At 34.7% G+C, this 19,691-nt stretch overlaps 3 protein-coding genes across 5 annotated transcripts; all 3 read right to left on the minus strand.

The window, feature by feature from the left end:
• Positions 1-508: 508 nt before the first annotated feature.
• Positions 509-2,259, minus strand: LOC125224169 (uncharacterized). Its single transcript, XM_048127529.2, has 3 exons — positions 1,786-2,259; positions 1,615-1,702; positions 509-1,125 (listed from the first exon to the last, which is right to left on the minus strand). The coding sequence occupies exons 1-3, from the start codon at positions 2,062-2,064 to the stop codon at positions 680-682; spliced, it is 813 nt and encodes a 270-aa protein (XP_047983486.1). The 5' UTR covers positions 2,065-2,259; the 3' UTR covers positions 509-679.
• A 2,535-nt stretch (positions 2,260-4,794) lies between these two features.
• On the minus strand, positions 4,795-9,069 carry LOC125222831 (histone deacetylase 19-like). Of its 2 annotated transcripts, none has more exons than XM_048125662.2 (7): positions 8,961-9,069; positions 7,917-8,487; positions 6,851-7,291; positions 6,200-6,430; positions 5,479-5,549; positions 5,341-5,398; positions 4,795-5,119 (listed from the first exon to the last, which is right to left on the minus strand). In XM_048125662.2, the coding sequence occupies exons 2-7, from the start codon at positions 8,442-8,444 to the stop codon at positions 5,054-5,056; spliced, it is 1,395 nt and encodes a 464-aa protein (XP_047981619.1). In that variant the 5' UTR covers positions 8,445-8,487; positions 8,961-9,069; the 3' UTR covers positions 4,795-5,053. The 2 variants fall into 2 exon arrangements, with proteins under 2 accessions (XP_047981619.1, XP_047981618.1); XM_048125661.2 differs by lacking the exon at positions 8,961-9,069 and adding an exon at positions 8,864-8,958.
• A 1,059-nt stretch (positions 9,070-10,128) lies between these two features.
• ZCF125 (P-loop containing nucleoside triphosphate hydrolases superfamily protein) lies at positions 10,129-18,440 on the minus strand. 2 transcript variants are annotated; one of them, XM_089063299.1, is made up of 18 exons: positions 18,220-18,440; positions 18,035-18,124; positions 17,459-17,577; positions 17,267-17,380; positions 17,109-17,190; positions 16,943-17,010; positions 16,719-16,790; positions 16,217-16,359; positions 16,044-16,146; positions 15,852-15,932; positions 15,117-15,185; positions 14,993-15,052; positions 14,779-14,931; positions 14,261-14,539; positions 13,572-13,658; positions 13,283-13,441; positions 12,921-13,193; positions 10,129-11,860 (listed from the first exon to the last, which is right to left on the minus strand). In XM_089063299.1, exons 1-18 carry the CDS (start codon positions 18,362-18,364, stop codon positions 10,292-10,294), a joined length of 3,666 nt encoding a protein of 1,221 aa, XP_088919425.1. In that variant the 5' UTR covers positions 18,365-18,440; the 3' UTR covers positions 10,129-10,291. The 2 variants fall into 2 exon arrangements, with proteins under 2 accessions (XP_088919425.1, XP_047976169.1); XM_048120212.2 differs by having other exon boundaries at positions 12,921-13,190; positions 18,220-18,439.
• Between the last annotated feature and the right edge of the window lie 1,251 nt (positions 18,441-19,691).

The raw sequence follows: 19,691 nt of genomic DNA on the forward strand, positions 1-19,691 counted from the left end.
TGGAGTCTTGACCCAACTCTATTCAAAACTGAACAATTCGGCCATTTTGGATGCACTGCATTGTCTCATCCGATTTGCGCATATATATGAACTCTTCTATAATCACACAAATTGATCGCTTTTATTCGTCTCTGAGTGTGACGGTTGAATCCATTTTTTGAAGAAAAATATACTACTACTAACATTTAAAAAATTTGTGTTTAGTGGATTTGATCCCTAGATTTATGGACAAAATATAGAACATCTTAACCCCTAAGACCCCAAATGATCTACTCCTACTAGTATTTGTACAACATCAATTTTCATCTATACTATAACTAATAATATCTATTTAATTATATAATTTTAAACTATATATAAAATCAATTAATTTTTTTTTATCATCTACTAAATTCTAAGTATATTGAATTAGTATATGATTTATAAAAAAATAATTTATCTACTTGATTAAAGTACTCCTATATTCTTATCAAATAGTTAAAAAACTTTAATATTTTATGCATAATCATACAGAAAAATTAATTATATTTAATCAAAAAATTCTATATTAACTAAACAAGTTTAATATTTTGTATATTAAACATAATCATACAACTCTGTTGCTTTCCAACAGGTCATGTACCAGTTTTGTCGTCTTACTATATCTACAAAAGTTGGTAACAACACTAAAACCAATTCACTAGCATGTAACAATCTCATTAATAATATCCTCCAAAATAGCATCTCCAATCTCCATGGAAACCTCATCTTTGTGTTGTTGAGAATCAAATCCCCACTCTCCCAATGAAGCCATGAAATCACATTTCACAACATGAGATATGCTGTTTTCATGTATTGATTCTTGGCTCCATTGCCACACATTCTCACACACAGCCTTCCAAAGCTCCTCAGCTCCCAATATCTTCTTCAGCTGCTTCCCGCCTCCCCCTTCGTTCTCCATCACTTCTCTCACGCAGTCGACTAGAAGCTTCTTCGAGTGCTGGAGTGCCCTCTTGTTTATGCTGTAGTGATGATGATGAGAATGTTCGTTGCATTCTTGAGATTTTGGGGCACTTTTATGCTTTGATTTGCGTTGAGAAATCGACTTTGAGGATTCCCCTTTTGTTTTCTTGAATTTGTATTGCCCTGCACAAGCTGGAATCAGGGAGTTTTGCTGTGGTTTGCCCGATTCTGGTTTTGCAAACCAACTTCATGCTTATTGCGCTTTCCTCTTGATTTGTCTTTATTTTTTTGGAAATTATCGAAAATCGAAAACATGGTTGCAGAAATAGTTTTTGGAACAAACCAAAATTTAACTGAATAATTTACCTTATTCTTTAATATGTATATGAATTTGGAAGCCAAAACATACCGTATAAAATTAGTAAATTCTTACCAGTATTGTTTTTTCTATCCGTCACTATTTTGAAATACTATTAAATGGGAGTAGGATTTAATAACTAAACGACGTCGTTTACTACCAAGTAAGTCACTTAATCTGAGTTTCTAAAGTACAAAACAACATACTCATGTACTTCCCATGTCAGCTTTGGTTTAACATAGCGGTTAAACAATTAATAATTGCACTAAATATTCATAGAAAAAATTTAAATTTATAGAAATTATAATACATACTCGGATGAAGTGGTGGGGCTTCTGATTCTGTTTCTTCAAGAACTGAGATTGGGCTGAGCTGTTTATCACAATCTTCTTCCACTGATCTCTAGCTTCAACGAAACATCAAACATATATAATTTGTCACATTTATTAAATTTGTAATGAAACAATGATCTAATTAATTTGTACCTCATCTTCCAAATCCGAGCAAGAACTGTAGAAAGTTGTGGAAGAGAACTCATCGTCATGATTTTTGTCATCATTTTTTCTGGGATTCTTGATTTTCTTTCTATTGTTATGCAGCAGAATTCTGCTGAAAACTGCTCGGACTACTTCCGAGCAGTTTGGGATGGCTTGCCGCCGTCTCTTCTTGAGGCTGCAACGCGCAAAGCCTCGTTCAAGAAGGTAAACTTCGAGAGCGAATGGCTCTTGTTGCTCCTGCAGAAATTCTCCCAGCAATTTAGGCATGGCCTCTGATTTCGAAGAAGATGATGTTTGTTGCTTGTGTAATAAATGTGTATAGACAAATGGATTTTCTCTTCAATTTGTGAATGAATTATGGGAGACTATTTGATGAGTTTGAGGCTTAAATATGGAGGGATGGGCATGAACTCTTTATACATACTACTCCATATAGTTATGGTGTTTTTGGGACCTGATGCACGCACAAAAAAATGTTGGTCAGGACTTTCGTTAAACTTATTTTCTTTTTATATTAACATAACCTTTTCTGTCAAACTCATAGCATTTTTTTTTTCTTCCTTTCTTTTGTGCAATTTCGGTCCTTTTTAATCTTCCCACCACCATCAATTTGGTCATCTTAGTAAAAGTTGAAGATAATTTTTGACAATTTCGACAATAGAAAAAAGAAAGGTGTCATTTTGTAGTAGTTTATGAATTTAACTATAATTATTAAACGGTTGGAATTTGTGTTGGAGGGATCAATGTATCTTAAGATAAAAGTAACCACAAACAGAAATTAGGCAATAAACAAAGTAGATAAAAGTTAAGGTGTAACTTCAGTTTGCTAAAAAAAGAAAAGTGGAGTAAATGGAAGTTGTGCTACAACATCAGTTTGATCAAACAAACAATGCTTCACGATCACTCATCGAGTCTTTTTTTTTTCTTTCCAAATTATCGTTGTATGAGAAGAAAAAAAGAGGAAAATTATTTATACAAATAAAATTTATTGTTGTAGCGAAAAAATTCAAAAAGAAAAAGAAAATGCAACATAATCTTTTGTTTGTTGTTTATTGGATGGTCCTCGTGATTTGGCTGTCTTGTTTTCATGGAAACATAACTTGACACTAACAGAATCATTGTCGAATTGGATCGAATTGCCCAAATTTAATTAAATCAGACTAAATTCAATCTATTTGAACCAACTTCAATAGCATAATCTTGATTTTTACTCGCCTTAGATTTCTGTGGGTCCCATTTATGTTGCTTTGTCTCAAAACTCACACATAATTGTACACCCGCTTGAGTCCTAGAGTTTTTTTTTAAAGATGGACGGAAAAAAAGAAGAAGAAGAGTAGTCTCACACGTGCATACCCATGGAATTCCTTGAGTCCTACACCCGCTTGAGTCCTATTTGGTACGAGAGTAGCACCTATCAAATCTGTTAAGCCCTCCTCGAATTCCTCGAATATATAGTCTCACACATGCATACCCATGAAAGTCGAAGTCGCTCCTTGTCTGTGTCTATGCTCCGGCATTGCACATTCAATGTTACCAACCTTGATTTAATGAAAATAATATATGGTCTAATTGAACATTGATACGGAGCTAAAATACAGCCAACTCCATGTGCATGGATCTCGTTTTCATTATTAATTCCACCTCCAATTATATTTTTATTTGGAGTATTGAAATAGATGATAGAAAATCAGATGCACCATCATTTACCAATTTCATGTATAACACAAGATTTATTATACACTATTATTGTATGATTAGAGAGTGGCCTTTTTCTGTGAAAGAACTTGTACACATATATGATCTCGAATTGGTACTAATTAGGTCAGGAAAATTAAATTAATAGAGTAATTCAATATTCTATAGATGCAATTAATTAATGTGAGCCTCCAATATTAGCTCAATAAGTGAAATAAAATGTACCCCCAATAAAAAAGGGTTAGAAAAAGTTAGTGGAAAACCAGTAAAACTACGCTACCAAAAGAATACAAAAGAGTGTACAATTATTTGCTATTGCTGTGTTCTTTCGGTATTCAATTATGAATCATTCACTCGGTATTAGAAATTACAAATAAATACGGAGTATAAATTTTAAGCAAAAACAACTATTTAAATCATAAAGTGGCAAAAACAAATATAAGTCTCAACGTATTAAATCAGTAAATTTTAATTTTTCTCAATTGTCTCGTTCATATATAAATCAATATCTTTTGTTGATGTTCAAAACGGCGTGTAAGATTGCTTCATCTACAATTAGTATAAATTAGTTATTGCTTAATCGAAAAAGACTATCGATTAGTGATGGTAGAGAGACATGAAAAAACAGATTATGGCTACCTAACAATTAATAGGGGAATATTCTGCAAAAACAATTAACTCGATTGGGAATGTTAGAAATCTATTGAACAGATTTAATCAATTATTGGTAAGATGATGGTTCTAAGCCAAACAAGAGTATCAACAGTAGCGTGTTTTCCTCCTCTAAAGCATACATCGACGTGCTTTACTGATGTTGCAAGCCGTTGAGCACGCTGTGCTCGGACGCAAAATTTATGTAAAAGATAGAGCCCACCACATGCTATTATGGTGGCAGTTTTAATAATTCACAAAAACTAGAGTTTAGTCTATTATTCTTCTTTTTATCTACAGATACACTTATTTCCATAATTTAATTTTTTTATTTTAGTGTTTAATTAGGTAATTTTTGATTTATTTTAAATTTATAACTTTTAATAGAATTTTATACTTTTTACTTATTCATAAAATAATTTAATTGAAAATTATAAATAAGAAATGAGAAATATGTAAAATAGGTGGAGACTTTGGTGTGGGCCAAGTGTGAAGGCTATGGTCCAATGTTTTACGAGGGGCTTTGGCCCATAAACTAGTTGTGAATGCATAAAACACCTGTATAAAGTTTAATATTGAAACAATAAATAGTGACCAATTTGATACAAGCATCATAGTTTAATAACAATTAATAAAAATTAACCACACATATATATGAAGATGTTAAGTTTCATTACTCGGAAAATAAATGAATTCAAGCAAGGCAGCAAAGTAATAATATAATCATTACAGTTTTCTCTCAGCAGCTCTAGATGAGGATTTGCGATGCTTGCATAAATTTACCAAAGTGATCACAGTTATACATCTGCAAATTCATGTCTGAATCCCCGACCTCGTCTGTAAATTTACCCACATTTAGAGTATTTCACCAAAATTACTTACACTATAGTGTGGAGTTGTGCAATAGCCCTTAGGCAAGGGGTTCGGAGCATTGCAGATCAACTTCCCGATCCGGCTCATCCTCTTTGACAACATCCTACAACAAGAAAAAGTAAGGCATTATTATTGAAGATTAGGGAAATTTGTAACATTTCTTGGGAATTTTGCATACGGCGAAGAGACGAATGAGCAAATGTAGTTTCCTGTTCGCATAACTTAACATGGTAAACATACAAAATCATTACCAAACAAATCCTACAATTTTGAAGCTACACCAGTTACTTTTAGGAAAGATAAATCAGAATAGCATTTAAGTACCATGTCTTTTGGTTCGGGTTCAGCTAATTCACTCTTCACTCTGCCTGGTAGAGGCTTCCTGTGCACAAAAGGATATTCGAAAGCATTCAAGAGAAGAGAACAGATATCAAAAGAAGTGCACAAATAAAATAAATGTACCGTTCATCATCAAGTTCCATATCAGAGTCGGGGTCATATCTCTCATCCTCTCCATCATGATCTTCTTCCATCTGCATAGAAAACATGTTGAAAACAGTTCAAAGTAGAGTTCCAAAGGATGAGACCTTTGAATTTGAGCTGTGTAGGCGACAGATGAAAGTAACTGCACATTAGGTGAGATTTAGTAATTGTTTCTTCATTTTTTCTACTTCGACAAAGTTTGTCCTTATTTTCAGAAAAGGTTATACAGTAGTATAAAATATTATCATGCTACAGTTCTTTTGGGAAACAAAAACTGAGGTACAATAATCCAAATATCTAACAGACGTGTAAAATGCCTATAGATAAACTGCAATATCAAATTCCTCCGAGTTAAAATGGTTTTCACGAGTAAACCATCCATAAATTAAAAAGTGCACATTTAGCAAAGGGTGAAAATGATGGAAAACTCGCATCAATTTTTCAGTACATATCCTGCTATTTAGGTGAATCAAATCCTCAATGTCATCAGTCGAGAACAACTCATGGATAAGCAAACAAGCAAGGGGTGCATTAACTGTGTTGGAAGTGGAAGGCTGGCAGCTTACTCATTATTGGCGCAATGAAACATACTCATTAATGGCGCAATAAAATATACGCATTCTGTACAAATGTTGCATGCCATATGAATAGCTCAAGTCATACAATTATAATAAACCTAATTATGAGATGTAAAGGTAACCTGTGGCAGTTCACTATCTGGTGGCCGCTCCTGAAATTGGACACTTGGTGCATGCTGAAGCCTTGAGAGGTTTTCAAGAAGCTTTGATTTGATCTCTTCCAACAAATGACGCGAGTTCTTATTTTCCATGTTACTTGGAGCAACATGCAGAGTATAATCAGGACCGAAATACTCATAGTATTCATGCTGTGGTATCTTGTCATCAAGTTCAATGCCAAGTGCTACACTTGTCTGTAAAATCAAAATTGGCAAGCATTAATAAGAGAAACTGTCATGACAACGGACTGAGAAGGGGGGTGGGGAGCAGAAATAGAAATGATCGTAGAGATGAATTTAGAGGAAGTATGCCAAAGCCTTCTCATTTTCCATGAATGTTAAGATGTGGGCTTTGGGGGGTTGGGGGGGGGGGGGGGGGGTTCTATACAACGTTACTGTTTCATTTTATGAGAGAACACACTTACCACAGGGATTTTTAAAGTCACACAAAATATACTTTGTTTAAATCATTAAAGAGTTGATATGTATTTTTCATTTCACACCTGGGCTAATATAAGTACAAGTTACCAAATAACTTTTCTGCAGAAGCAGTAAAAAAATGAAACAGCTTCATGATTTGGTTCAAAGTGACAGGTGGCTAGAATATTGGCTTACCTCATAACACCAGCAACGAGCAACATTACGTATGGTGTAACCACCACCACCCACCAACAGGAGAGGGACGTTGAATGATCTCATAAACCTCACACACTCGGCATGACCCTTAATGGAGAGATTAAAGCATCCTAACCGATCTCCAGACAGCGAGTCTGCACCACATTGTAATACTACCGCACCAGGTTTAAAAATCTCCATAACCTTTCCCATTATTGGCTTAAATAGAGACTGATAGCTTTCGTCATCAATTCCATCATCCAAGGGAACATTAAGAGAGTAATATTTTCCCTTCCCAAATCCAATGTCTCGTACATCACCTGTCCCAGGAAAATAATCTCCAAATTTATGAAAAGAAACAGTCATCACCCTATCTGTGGTGTAAAATGCTTCCTCGACTCCATCACCATGGTGAATATCAATGTCTATATAGAGAACACGCTGCAAAAATTAAATGACTTAATTAAAAAACAATAAAAAGCCAACGTAGAGAATGCAGTACCAAATACTGTCTAATCAACATGCTCCGGACATCTAAATAACAGCAGGATAAATCCTGGTGAGTATGCAGCAAAGAAGTGTTTTAAAAAATTTAAGGTAAGAACTTGTGAAAACGGAACATCCATATACCACCAAAATTGGAAATTGATAGACGAAAGGCATTTGGGGCAGCAATAATCATACCATAAATTTGTCAAAATGAGTACATAAAGAAACTTAAAATGGACTCTAATCTGTTCAACATAATTAAAATTAAAGACTAGAGTCAGAACGTTAGTCTAATTTTGTGGTATGATAGTGCCTTGGCATGTCCATGGTTAAGTTCTTTTTTTCAACTCCACATCAAATTGACTAAGTGGAAATTCATGCTATGAATGATTAACTTGGTATGCTTGAAAAAATTTCTAAGATGAGTTTTAGCAGAGACAAGCTGTAGCAACATATAAAAACAACAACAGATTCACAAATACACATATTTCATGCAAGATGCTTGCTCCAGAATCCTGCAATCCAAGAAATCTGTAAACACAAAGCAGAAAAGAGGGCACAGAAGTAAAAAAACAACCTCATGAACTTTTAGGAGTTCTAAGATAGCCAGCACGATGTCATTCACATAACAAAATCCAGAAGCCTCGCATTTCTTGGCATGATGCAACCCACCAGCCCAATTCACTGCTATATCACAATGACCATGATTTAGCTTCACGGCCCCACCAACCGAACCACCTGCAGAAGTCTGGCAGAACGAGTACAGACCATCGAATACAGGACAGTCTTCACCAACATTAAACCTCTTCAGCTGCCTGAGCTGTTCCTGTTGTGTCTCCGGTGTGATGGTCCTCAGAAAATTAACATAATCATCAGCGTGAAATCTGGCAAGATCTTTGTCTCTGGCGGGATTCGGCTTGAGAACATGCATATGCTGCAACATTCCATAATGTGCAAGAAGCGCGTGCGTCATGCGCATCCTGTGAGGCTTCATCGGGTGACCTTGCCCGTAGTAATAATTCCCTACCTCAGGGTCATAGAAATAGCTTACTTTCCGCTTGACCCCATCGGCTCCACCTGGTAGAGAATTGCCTCCGGTATCCATTCTCCGATGATAAATTAATTACTGTCAATCCTCAACGAAACAACTGAAAAATAGCAACAAGGAAATAGATAATTGGCGAGTGAAATAGGACAAGTACGTTAACGACATGAAAATAATCTGTAGAGTGAGATTTACAGAAGAACAATTCGCTATCCAGTAAAAAAAAACTGGCTAAATCGTAAATTGAGGGTTTGGTTTGTCCAAGGCAAAGAAAAATCTACGATCGAATGCAAATTCCAACTCAAACCTAAGTTTATTTTCAAAGTCGCAAATCATAATATAATTAAGCAAAATGATTAAGCAATAATCTATGAAGAAATTGTTCAGAAAAATCAACAAATCTACAATTGCCTAAACTACAGCGGATGAACAAAGAGCAAAAAGGAGTAACGGTAAAGTTCAATTTATTCAAAAGAAACCTCAACATCAAAAGCAGCTAGTACTCGAAGATCATACAATGCACAGCGACGAAAAAGAATTAACGAGTATAGCAGCGATAAACGAGAGAGAGTTTACCAGAGAGATGAAGAAGGTTAGAACAATTGCAAGATTTTAAGCGGCAGAGGTATTTATGAATTATTATTCGCTTTAATTTTTCTGTTTAGGTAAGTATCGAAATGGAAATTTCTGGAATTTTGTTCGCTCACGATTTAAATATTTATTTAATTTTCCATATATTTCTTAGTGTTACGTCATAATAGTTTGGCTTAAAATTGCAAAGAAATGGCGTTTACGAGTAATTATCTATTAATGTAGTTTGAATTTTTCATATTAGTAGCTTAAATTCCACTTATCAAAATAATTTATCCTAGGCAATTTTATTGAACAAAACTTGTGTGTGGGCGAATTTAGGTTATAGTAGTATTAATATAGGTTATGATATTTATGATACTAATGGAAAATGATTAAATATTAAATAAAATTCTTAACAATGCAGGAATTTGCACACTCACTTTGTCTTTTTCTTCTTGCCCCTTTAAGAAAAACCAAGATAAGGTGGTCTGTACGAACTTAGGCACACCTTCCGAGTGTCGCGGACTCGAGATTGTCTGTTTCGAAAATTCAAAAATGTGCGATCATCTTTGTGACATTAGGCACATTAATTAGGAAAATAGTTATGACATTACTGAAAAGGATTAATTACTAAATAAAATTCTTAATTATGTAGGACATCACGCGTAAGCAAGATTGTCTCTTTCAAAATTTCAGAGATAAGGTGATGCGTGCCTATTTACGCACATTAATTAGGAAAATAGTAATGGAATTTATAACAATATTTATATAAAAGTTAAATATTTATAAAATCCGAGACGAGGTGGTGCGTGCGAATCTAGGCACATTAGTTAGGAAACTAGTTACTGATACTACTTAAAAGGATTGAAAATTAAATAAAATTGTTAACTATAGTATGTTCAAAATCGTGTGCTCACCTTGTCGATGGCACGCATGCAAGATTGTCTCTTTTAGAAAAACTTGAGATAAATTAGTGTGCAAATTTAGACACATTAATTAAAAAAATGTTGTGGTATTTATGATATTTATTACAAGGAAATCATGCTTCATCTTGCAGGTGGCGCACACGAGACTGTCTCTTACAAAAAAATCCAAATTCAAAACTTAATTTTGGTAATTTTGGTAATGGACAACACATGTTTGAATGAAAAATGGTAAAACAAGAGAGAGATATAGAGAGTACCATTGATTTGCAATCTCAAACAAACCACATGCACAAAGCATGAGATCACCAAATTCCTCAATTTAATGTCATTACATAAACAGAAAATAATTGAATCATGTTACATAACTAAATAAGTTTAGATGTAGCACAGCAGAGATATTAGAGACCTTCAAGATCCATGAGACTTGGATAGTGAAGTTGGATTCTGCGTCTTCATGGTCTCCAGCAAAGATTTGAACTCACTTTGTAAAGACGTTACTGACCTCTGTCGACTCGCAAAAGCAGCGTTAAACTGCTTGATCTCTTCCTCGAGCTTCTTTCTCCTCCTAACTTCAGTGTTAAGCTCCTTTAGAACTCTGTCCTTTTCGCCAGTTACTTGTGTAAGAATCTGAGCTGAACTCGAGATTCTACGGAGCATTGTATCTCGCTCTTCTTTTACAATACAAAACTCCTTTTCCAAGCTATGAAGTTTCCCTTCGGAGACCTTAAGAAGCTGGTTTTTAACTTCCAACTCTTTTTCCAAGTCATTGTGTTTATGTTTGATATCTTCGACTTCATTTTCCAATGAATGGTGTATTTGAGACGAACTGGAGATTCTTTCAATCGCTGCATCTCGCTCTTCTGTTACAAGACAGAACTCCCTTTCCATGCTTTGATATTTTCCTTCGGAAACCTCAAGTAGGCGACCTTTAGCTTCCAACTCTTTTTCTAAGTCATTGCGCTTATGTTTGATTTCTTCGACTTCATTTTCCAGTGCCTGGAGTATTTGGGACGAACTAGAGATTCTTTCAAGCGCTGCATCTCGTCCTTCTGTTACAAGACGGAACTCCGTTTCCATGATCTGATATTTTTCTTCAGAAACCCCAAGAAGCTGACTTTTAACTTCCAACTCCCTTTCTAAGTCATTGTGCTTATGTTTGATTTCTTTGACTTCATTTTCCAATGCTTGTAGCATTTGAGAAGAACTCGAGATTCTTTCAAGCGCTGCATCACGGTCTTCTGTTACAAGACGGAACTCCCTCTCCATGCTTTGATATTTTACTTCAGAAACCTTGAACAGCTCAATTTTATCTTCCAGCTCTTTTTCCAAGTCACTGTACTTATTTTTTATTTCTCTGACTTCATTTTCCAATGCTTGGAGCATTTGTGATGAACGAGAGATTCTTTCAAGCGCTGCATCTCTGTCTTCTGTTACAAGATGGAACTCCCTCTCTACGCTTTGATATTTCATTTCAAGAACCTCAAGTAGCTGATTTTTAACATCCAACTCTTTTTCTAAGTCACTGCACTTTTGTTTGATTTCTTTAACTTCATTTTCCAATGCCCGGAGCGTTTGGGATGAACTGGATATTCTTTCAAGCGCTGCATCACGGTCTTCTGTTACAAGACGGAACTCCCTCTCCATGCTCTGATATTTTCCTTCAGAAACCTCGAGTAGCTCAATTTTATCTTCCAGCTCTTTTTCCAAGTCACTGTACTTATGTTTGATTTCTCTGACTTCGTTTTCCAATGCCTGGAGCATTTGAGATGAGCTGGAGGTTCTTTGAAGCATTGCATCCCGACCTTCTTTTACAAGGCGGAACTCCCTTTCCAAGCTATGAAGTTTTCCTTCGGAAACCTCAAGCAGCTGATTTTTAACTTCCAGCTCTTTTTCCAAGTCATTGTACTTATGCTTGATTTCTCTGACTTCATTTTCCAATGCCTGCTTCCAACAAGCAATTACTCCTCCCAAAGTGCCCTTCACATTGAAACACTAGTTTTAAGGGTTTGAAAAAGAATGTTACTCAACATATTTGTACCTAATGTATTCTTAAAAATTACTGGAATCAAGAAAATTTTTCAATCTGAATGGTGAAAAAAAATCACAAATCTAAAAAATAATCAGCATATATATATCTGTGATTGAAGAAATAAACATTAAGGTCCATGATACCATCTAATAAAGTCTAAAAGGCAACAGTTCCTATGATTCCTGCCCCCTGATTCTGACATGGTGGTTAATAGATATACTATGACCCAACATCCGGCTTGAGGTTTTGGCAAGTCATAAACTTCCAGACTGCATATGCGACTGAGTTCAGAATCTCACCTCGTCTACTACCTTATAATTTAAAATACAAAGAAGCAGAGATTACACCAGAAAGATGAAAATGACAAGAGAGGACTGTTTCTGAAAATTGCATCATGCAAAGGACTGTTTATAGAAAAAACTTTCAGAGCATGAATAATGCTCTGGTATAGTTCTTATCTTTAAAATGCCTTCTGCATCTTAATTTTAACCCAAGCTAACCTTATCTAAATGAGCAGTTATCACCTCTACTATTGAATATTGATTGCACATAGCTTATCTTAAGAAAAACATGTCATAAACTTATAGCCCTATACAGCTCACAACTGTAACAGAATGACTAATAGTTCTGTAGAGCTGCCTACCAGAAGGCTCTTTTTCTTAACCATGAATGTCCAAACAATCCCTCCCCTATATAACATTGGAAAAATGAGTCAAATTGGCATACTCATTCCTGGCATCCAGCACACCTAAAACTATTTCAATTGGTTACAATATACACATTCCACTTAAAAACAACAATATATGGAAAAATAGTACTCCTACTAGTAAGTAAGCTAAAGAAGAAGTTCACAGAGTATTTAACAAGATAAGACGTAGATTAATCATCAGAAAAGAAGTCTGTATAACCTGCGATTATGAGCTTGAAGTAGGAGAAACACATTCCAATTGTGAGGACAAATAAGAAAATTGGCATGTAAGATCTTGATACATATGAGCAGGCAGCTACCTTAGTATTGCTGTTGTTAGAAGAATTCCCCTTATATTCATTCCCCACAGTTGATCCATCTGATGAACCTAAGGAGTAAACTGCATCACTCAGCTTTTGATGGAGATTGTTGTATTGCTCTTGTACAAAGCAATCATTTAATGGCGAGGGTCTCTTGCTATCCACAGCCATCAGTAGATGAGATTCTAAAGTTGAGAAAAGGGAGGTTCCAACTTCAGTTGTGGTGGCAAGTATTTGAGCAATTTCAGATTTCTCATCAGCTACAGTGTTCTGCTTAGGGAATATATCGCAAAGATAGTAGTGTTTAGCAAAATTCTCTATGTTCAGATTTTCTTTACCTGAATGCAGTAAAACTGATGTACCTGTATAACAGAAAAAACTTCGTTGTGAATGCCTTTGCAATGTGTCACAGTCTCAAGGAGCTTTTGTGGAACTTCTCGTGCTGTCAATATCTCGAGTTGAAGTTCAGATTTCTCTCTTGTCAATTGGTCATTGAATGAGACTTGTTCTGTATACTTCCTCTAGAGTACGTACAAACAGCAAAAGAAGAAGAATTGGCTTGTTGACTCATGCCATTAACGTAAATAAAGAACAAGCTGAAGTTGGAGAGTACTAGTCATACAGAGGTACAACCATTTACCAGAAACTAACCTTCAATTCATCTCTTTCCTCTATGGCAAACTCTAGCTGTCTGCGGAGGTTTTGTATTTCTTGATTGGTATTATCCATTGAGCAATCCTATACAGATACAAATTTTAAACCAGCTTGGACAGCATAATTAAGCATAAGTTAATGCCGAAAGTAAATAGAAGTAAATATCCTTGTAGCAAGACAAGGAACATCATGATTTATCATTTATGTAGGAACATATACAGTCTCCATTCGTACTCCCTTCTAAAATTCTAGAGTGCCTAGAAGAATAAAAGGGATGACATTTCAATATGAAATAATGTGTTTCACTTTTTTATAACTTAGGCCCAATAATATAGCCTTGGTTCTAGGGATGCCAGGACATCCTATTTCACATTCTTAATCAGATGAGTAACTTTCTCAGATATCATGAATACATGTAAAGAAATCATTCCTCGTGGTAACATGTCTAATATGTACTGTATGACACAAATGATAACCCATATCATGAAACTCCCATTGCATCACTTCCGGAGCCAAATATTGCAAATAAGACTACCAATCTACCACCTTACAAAAGCACAGCTGGAAGAGAATTTACTTTGAGATGAATTAGAACAAGTCCTTCTAACAAGTAACAGAACTTATGAAACAAAGGTAACAATTTAGTGTACACCAGAAACAATTGTTGAAAGTTATTAGTAAAATACCTCACTAAATGGAAATGATTGGACCTTCCTCGAAGGAGTCGTATGAAGTGAATCAAGGTCAGCTATGTAACCTTTATTCATTTTCATCCATGTGTCTTCATCAGCACAATCACCAAACACATCTGGAAGAGGGCTACACTCTGGTTGGCTTGAATAACGTGATCGCTTAGCGACAAAGCCATTAGGAACTGTTTTAATACATGGTGTACTAAAAGCATCTTCTTGGCGCATGCTGTGACTACTAGTACTTTCATCTGGAAGGAATTCTTTGACCCCATTCTGTCAAGCAGCATCAATTTTATATGTACACTAATCAGAAGAATATAATGAGTATAAACAGAACACACACACGACTTCAAATCAAACATAATAATTAACATATCAGTCTTTAGCATTGTTTGCTCTCACAAAACCTGGTTAGACGACCTAAATTATGTCAACGGAAACACAAAATAAATATATCAAAATTAGAAAGGAGAATGCAGCCTAAAACTGAGGTCAGGAAGAGAAAGTTATACATCAGAAGAGCTTCTATCAGAGTCTGTCAAGGTAACCAGATTGCTAAGATTGTGAATTTTCATTTGCTGCTCCTTAATCCATTGTTCCCGCTCTTTTTGTGATCTCCTTTCCTCTTCTAGTTCTGTGGCGAGCTTCTCCCGCTCCAATTCATACTGTTACAACAATAAAAGGCATTAGGATGTTTCAGTCAACTTATGAAGAGGAAGAAGTTACCTTTAGCATGTCATTCCTCAGTTTCAAGATTTCTTTCTCCAATACTTCAGCATGAGATCCCTATAGAAGAAATATAATTAGATTGTGCTCGGTCTACTTGGCCTGAAAATAAATGATCGAGTACCTGAAGTTTACTCCGAAGATCCTCTATTTCTAATTTTTGTCTCTTCAATAGGGCAGCATCCGTCAATATCTGGAAAACATTAAAATTAGTCAGGTTCTTATCTGCGAATGGAAGATCTATTTACTTAGTTCCAATGACAACGCAAAGCTCCAGTTTACAGCAAAGATAGCAACAATATTTATAAATGAAAACGATATTTGATTTTGTGAATGCAGTGTTATTTTAAAAGAAAAGGCAAGGAAATGATAATCTGGTAAGCAAACATAGAAGGAAACAGTAATGAGTAATCACTCTCCAGGATGGGAACTAAACATTTTGGTGAATCTATCTAACTACGTTCTGGAATGCATTATTTTATTACCATATCCTCTAAAATGTGCATCTTAACAACTCATATCGTTTCAAAAGAAGTTCAAATTTCACTGTATAAAAGTAGTTATGCTGGACTATGCAGGAGTAAGAAGAATGTATCATCAGATATACGTTATACTTCTTAACAACTCAAATCGTTTCAAAGAAGTTCAACTTTCACTGTACGAAAGTAGTTATGCTGCACTATACAGGAGTAAGAAGAATGTATCATCAGACATTCGTTATACGTGAGAATGTATTACAATGGGAGAATTTAAGCAGTGCAAAGTTATATTAGCAGTTTCTTCACATGCCACATCTGAAGTCAAGTAAGGAAGAAGCAATATAGACGTCCATGAGATTTTCCAAACAATTATAACAAACCTCATTCACTTGAACACAGTTGGCTATCCTCTTTGCTCTGCTAGCAAACTGAAGAGTCCCTTTTGATTCTTCTATGTGGATCTGTATGTATTATTAATTATTACCAACATAAACATGATATGAAATTGATTTAGTTTCAACTTGAAAAAAAAAATAAAGAAAAGTAGCAACTATGTAATTTCATCTAAGTACCTCTTCAGGCGCAACAGTACAAATTATTGAAGTTTTTGCATTTCCACCTAATGCCGGCTGAAGAATGCGAGTAAGCTTACTGTCCCGATAAGGAATGTGAGCACTGCAAATAATATATTATGATGAGTTATAGACTTAAATATCTGGTATAACAAAGAGACACCTACAACTACCTTTGCTTTCCACCCTCGCTCAGTTTGTTGATCACATTACCAAGAATCATTAAGCTCTTGTTAATGTTCTTTCCTTCCTTCAAACGAACTCCGCCAGCACCAGTTTTTGCTACTCTCTCAGACCCAGCTAAGTCAACTAGATTCTACTTCCAACAATTAAAGCAGCATCGAACAAATATAACAAAATGAGAAGATATGTTAGAATAATTTTATGGTAAGAAAAAGAGAAAGTTTAACAGAATCAGAGATTAGTTCTAGGGAAAAGAATTATATTGTGAGTTTGTTTCCATGCTAATTATTAGGTGAGTATATCAAGTCTTTTTAAACCTTTTACCGTTCTCTTAGTAAGCAATTTTATTTCAAATAAAATACTTCCACTTTAGACATGCTCCCACATTTCGCTTACACAATACTGGCTAGGTCTGATCAAATGATTCAATAAATTGAGTTATAAGGACAGAAACAAATTAACATTGATTGACTTGCTTAAATAGGTACAAACCAGGACAGAGACACGGATAGCATCGTCAGGACTATCATTGAATTTGTTATCCTTCCCTTTGCTTTCGATTACCTAATCGTGAAATAAAATGCATTGCATTGCAGTTAATGAGATGCACATATATCATAAATCAATCATTTAATGCAATAGACATAAACTTCCATGCCTCATTAGACAGAGAAAGGGAGAGAGGGAGAAGAAGTAGAAGAAGAGAAAGAGCATACCATCCTAAAAATAGTATGTGATCTACTGCTACGAGCATTCATGTTGGTCTCACCAAAATGCCTATTAGCTGCCACAGAGAAAATCTAAGAACTTACAAGTATATGAACCCAAGAAAAAACATACTGAATAATGCAATTTCACTTGTGTTCTAATCCAAGATCAAACCTTCTCCAAGTTGGATAAGTTGGAGCACTTGGTCAGCACTGTTTACAATTTCCTCCCTTAGACCTGCAACAAATACTCCACGCTAGAAGGAAACAAATGTCATTAATCTTGTTGTACATTTTAACAAACACGTTATAATGGACGTAACCAAGACTCACCACCAAACTCTCATGAATCTGAAGTTTTTGATTTTCCACAGCAAAAAGATCATTGATTTCTTCATTGTAAATTTCCATGTATGCAACTCGAATCAGAAACTCTCTATCTGATGTCTAAAACACACAAACCATACTAAATCATGTTAGATACAAATTGCAACATTTATCATTGGCGGAAAAATGCTATCTTACCTCTTCTATTTTTTCAAAAATGTCTTTGATAGCTCTATGGATAATTCCTGGATCATTTTCAGAACCATTCATAGTAAAAGTTTTCCCACTACTAGTCTGTCCATAAGCAAATGCAGTTCCTACATTACCATAAATCGTCTCAGTGAGATACTATTACAGATAATAAAACAGAATGGTCAACGGAGATGTAACTTTTGCTCATGAAAGGACAACCGCAACAAATATGAATTTAAGAAGGGAAAATCAATCAACTCAAATCATCACAAGAATGATGGTGACAGGAACAAACAAAATTTAATAGTAGTTTTCTAACTCAGTAGCTATCCATTCACTCTTAGTCTGAATCTCCTTTACAGCTCCACATGAAATAGGAATTATCGACATAACCAGCCCAAAACTCTTTACTTTACACTCATAATTTATTCATTCACCTTATCTAACAATCGTTGCACTAACTAATTTAATCTGCTCTAGCTTCCATAGCTCGTGATAATCATTTGCATTTTATTCTCTACTCAAAAGTATAAGAAATAATTGAGCTCGTACCCGATCCAGAAAATAAAAAACTAAACTCACCATTAAACCCCTCCATAGCAGCATTAATTAGGTCCTTGATCAGAAGCCTGTACACTGTAGCATTACTGCATTCCTGATCGAACAAATGATCTGCACAAAAATAAAATCACAAAATGGAAAGCATTAGCATCAAATTATGCAAATAATTGAGGTCGTACACACACAGATACTCGATCTGAGCTTACCAAAAGCATAGGAAACCCCAGAAATGGGGGTGCCGTGAGATCTGTGGAGAGAAATACGGTTGCTATCGACCTTCCAGTGAAATCCATTAACATTTTCGTCATTTGCAGATGGTCTCACTCTCACTGCAACGCAGATCTTCTCCATTTCTCTTGCTAATAGTCGCGCAGACTGATCTTACTCCCCTCTTTCTTTCTCTTTCTCAATTCTTCTTCGTGTTTTATGGGTACTAATAATTTCAAATTTGTGGTGTCGTTTAGCCAAACGGGCGGATGGCGATTGAAATTTGAAAATGGTGGAATTACGGAATTAGCCATTGAATTGGGCTTCTGATGTTTGGGCCAAATTAATAACTTACGATCTAAAACCCATGCTTATTTTACTCCCATTACTAGTGACTAAATGGTTTTAGTGATCAAAATATCTAGAGAGTAACTACCATAATAGTCTCATCTTATCAAAATATGCATTAATAGTCCTTAAAAATATTTTATAGCATTCTTAGTACGATAAGACTAAAATAATCCTAAAATATGAATTTTTAATGTTTAAGAGCATTTTGGACCTTAAATACTAGTAGTATACTATTTTTGTATTTTTAATTACTTAAAATAGGTTATTGTCATTATATGTTTAAAAATAAATACAGCCTTAAAATAGTTTAATTATAATTTATTTATTTTTAAAATTAAATATTATTCATTATAAAACTCAGCCTATTTCACTTAAAAAATTTAATTAAATTTTTTTTTGAGAAGGAAAAATATTATAGTGAACAATAGTAATTTTTTTCTTAAAAAATGTTACTTAAAAAAATGCTCCTTAAGTGAAAAGTAAATATTTTAGTTACGTTAATTAAAATATAATATAGTAAAAAAGTATTTCTTTTTAAGTATAATAAATTTTTATAATATAGTGAAAAAGTATTTCTTTTTAAGTATAATAATTAAAATTTATGTAACGTAAATTAAAGTGAACTCTTGCAAGTAACATTTTTAATAAAAAATATTAAAGTAAAATAAAATAACTTTTTTTTATTAAATAAAGCTCAATCTGTACGTTATTCAAGTAACTATTTAAAAATTTAAGTGAATTATAATTCCAAAGAAAATGTTTTATATTATAAAATATAAAATCAACTAGTGCCAAAAATATAAATTTTTTCTGCCTGAAAAGGGGCTTTTAGAGCACTCCCAATGGTGCCGGCTAAAAGTCGGCGTTTTTTCGCCGTCTATCGCCGAGTTATCGCCGACCAATGGGAGAGGTCGGCGATATTTCGGCGATTTTTCCTCCCGTTTTATCGCCAACCAGCGAAAAATCGCTGGATTATCGCCGAATTATCGCACACAGTGGTCGGCGATAGTTCGGCGATAAATATATTTTTTGTTTTTTGTTTTTAATTTCCCCCCTATAAATACACACCTTCTCTTCATTCTCTCCCCATCCTCATCTCTTTTCTCTCTTCATTCTCTCC

This window comes from Salvia hispanica, chromosome 1 (assembly GCF_029641045.1).
Source record: "Salvia hispanica isolate PSC_SH4W2 chromosome 1, Shi_PSC_v1, whole genome shotgun sequence".
In the NCBI taxonomy this organism is placed as follows: domain Eukaryota; kingdom Viridiplantae; phylum Streptophyta; class Magnoliopsida; order Lamiales; family Lamiaceae; genus Salvia; species Salvia hispanica.